Source organism: Bidens hawaiensis, unplaced genomic scaffold (assembly GCF_021521415.1).
Source record: "Bidens hawaiensis isolate Kalapana, Puna unplaced genomic scaffold, B.hawaiensis_p1.1 tig00031086_1, whole genome shotgun sequence".
In the NCBI taxonomy this organism is placed as follows: Eukaryota; Viridiplantae; Streptophyta; class Magnoliopsida; order Asterales; family Asteraceae; genus Bidens; species Bidens hawaiensis.
Window position 1 is genome coordinate 159,157 of NW_027505200.1, and position 2,549 is coordinate 161,705.

Consider the following 2,549-nt stretch of genomic DNA (forward strand, 5'->3'; position numbering starts at 1 on the left):
ATTAGCTATTCATTAAATTTGTATCATGTGAAAACTGACTACCATGAATTATAAACATGATGCAATATAATTATGATATTTTTAATTATTTATTTCATTTTTTTACCAACAAAACAAAATTTCATTGCCACAAACCAAAGTAGTACAAATTTTTACAATCAGCAAGGGGCTTAGTATTTTATAACAAACATAAAATTGTCACTCCAAAGTACTTATTTTATACCCATAATAAATTCATTACAAAGCTAGCCATTCTTTGAACAAGCTAATAAATATTGTACCATATGCATGACAACTTGCATCTAAACACAATTAAAATAGGTGAATTTCCAACTTAGTACCTCAAAAAACAAAAACCATTACAAATAGGGTGGTTAAAGTCCCACCACCGCGGTTGCCTTTAAAAATAGTAAAATGACCAAAATGACCTTGTCAAAATAAGCCGTCTGGTAATTAAAAGCATATATGGAGGGCATGGGTGTCTTTTCAACGGAACTGAGCACCAGTGAATGTCTGACCAAAGGACCACCGAGCAGGTGCAACATTGTAAGACACGACGGTCCTACCATCACTAGTAGTAACCTTAAAAGATAGAGACTGCCCGTTGAGATAAGAGTTGGATTGCCAATTTTGCCCCCAGTTTCGTGACATTTGTTGCCACCCGGTCCTTGACCCTTTGATGGCCACCGCATGCACGTCACCCGCACCACCCACATTTGAAATCAGTACGAGGTTGAAGTAAGAGTGTCCGTTGATTTGGAACCTAATTCCACCCCTTCTTCGACAAGGCACCCTACACACACACAAATGTTAAAACAAATTAAACTACAAAATACTTGAGCGTAGTTAAAACATAGCTATGGGTGTTTATCGTCCAAGTTTGATTAAATAATATGTAGAATCGCTAACTACGATTTCAAAATCTATATAAGTAACTTGACTGGTCTCAGTGGATTTACCGAGCTGACAGGGTTTAGACGTTGAATTATTAAGTTTTGATAGTTCGAAGGTTTGAACCAACTTTATGTAACTTTTTTTAGTATTAAATGGTCGCTAAAATAAACTTAATATTAGAAAATGAATAATAATATTAATTACTATAATAATAAAGGTTAAACAATGTCTTCGTATGTTTCAAACTGAACAAAACCATTAACCGAGAAATCAAACAGTAAACCAAACCATTCAAATCTTAAACTTTTTAAACCAGCCGACTTACTTCGATTTCCTTAAAAAAATTATCAAAAATACCCTTTTAAAATAGTTAAATTACCAAATTACTTGATGAATTTCACAAAAAAAACCCTCAAATTGTTATTACAATATTACCCTTGTTGGTACTTAAATTACCAAAATACCCCTAAGGTTAACTAACCAACTTCATACCTTCTATAAGCAACAGGGACTATCCCGGCTTTATATTGTGCAATGTGTAAGAAAACCGGTTGAGAGAGGTCAAAGTGAGGCCGTGGAGGGTTACACCACCCACCGTCGCTGTTTGGCGGGCAGAAGTTGGTGGCGGTGACCAGAATGGTGGCCGGCAAACACCATTTTGGGTCGTTTACACATCGAATTTCGAAGCAAGACCCACAACTCAAACCGTTATTAAACAGAGCGGTACTTAGAGCCGCTGTGTTTGTACCGTACCCTTGACTATACAAATTCCCATACCCGCAAGCTCCACCTGTTATAAATATAGTCAAATTATTAACAAGTTTGATAAAAATGAGTGTCACAGACTGAAACCATTGCAATGTAGGAGCTGCAATTGTGGACATGACACAAAATATGACACAAAATTTAAAATAAAAAGTTTCGGGTTGACTAGCACGACCCGTTTAAAAAATGGGTCAGGTTCGGGTTGACCCGATAACCATTTTAAGTATTATAGTTTGCAAGATTTTAATAATTTCAAAAAAAAAAAAAATATTCATATTACTCGTTTACTCCACTGACTCTGACTAATATCCACTACATTTTTTTTTTAAAGTTCTCTTAATTTTTTTAGACGAACATGTTTGCTGATAACCCGCTTATAACTCGTCGACATGTATGACTAAGAACATGGATTAAATGGTCGTGTTTAGGTTGACCCGAATTTATTTATGTGCTAGTTATTGTTGAAGTCTTTGACACGAATAATAATATTGGTCAGGTTCAAGATACACATTTTAGCTATTCAACCTGTCAACCTGACACTCCTAATTGATAGATATGTGACTTGTCTCATATCAGTTGTATATGGGCAAAATATGTGGGGTTTACAACGAATACTAATACAAAGATGAATTACATACCCATTGTTCCCGAGGCGTCTCCACCGCCATAGAAGGTGGCGTGAGCATTAATCCAACCGCCACCGCGAACAGGCGAAAACAAAGCAAGAAACCCAAGAAAGAAAATGCCAATAATAGCCATGAACTTGAATTAGAAGTTTGAGTTTGTGAAATGTGATGAAGAGAGTTTGGAAGAGGTGGGAGTGTATATATAGAGGAATTAATAAAGGTGTTGGTGTACAGAGAATGGTCGCAACTAACTCTGGCTGTAAT

General features: G+C 36.0%; 1 protein-coding gene across 1 annotated transcript; it reads right to left on the reverse strand.

Moving 5' to 3' along the window:
• Positions 1-223: 223 nt before the first annotated feature.
• On the reverse strand, positions 224-2,549 carry LOC143611414 (expansin-A1-like). Its single transcript, XM_077085617.1, has 3 exons — positions 2,298-2,549; positions 1,387-1,684; positions 224-793 (listed from the first exon to the last, which is right to left on the reverse strand). Exons 1-3 carry the CDS (start codon positions 2,416-2,418, stop codon positions 487-489), a joined length of 726 nt encoding a protein of 241 aa, XP_076941732.1. The 5' UTR covers positions 2,419-2,549; the 3' UTR covers positions 224-486.

What these genes read in the sequence shown, in the direction of transcription:
- LOC143611414 (XM_077085617.1), bottom strand. Translation starts at nt 2,418, where the DNA reads ATGGCTATTATTGGCATTTTCTTTCTTGGGTTTCTTGCTTTGTTTTCG. An exon ending in AGACGCCTCGGGAACAATGG is followed by an intron (nt 1,685 to 2,297) that starts GTATGTAATTCA and finishes TATTTATAACAG; the next exon opens with GTGGAGCTTGCGGGTATGGG. An exon ending in GTCCCTGTTGCTTATAGAAG is followed by an intron (nt 794 to 1,386) that starts GTATGAAGTTGG and finishes GTGTGTGTGTAG; the next exon opens with GGTGCCTTGTCGAAGAAGGG.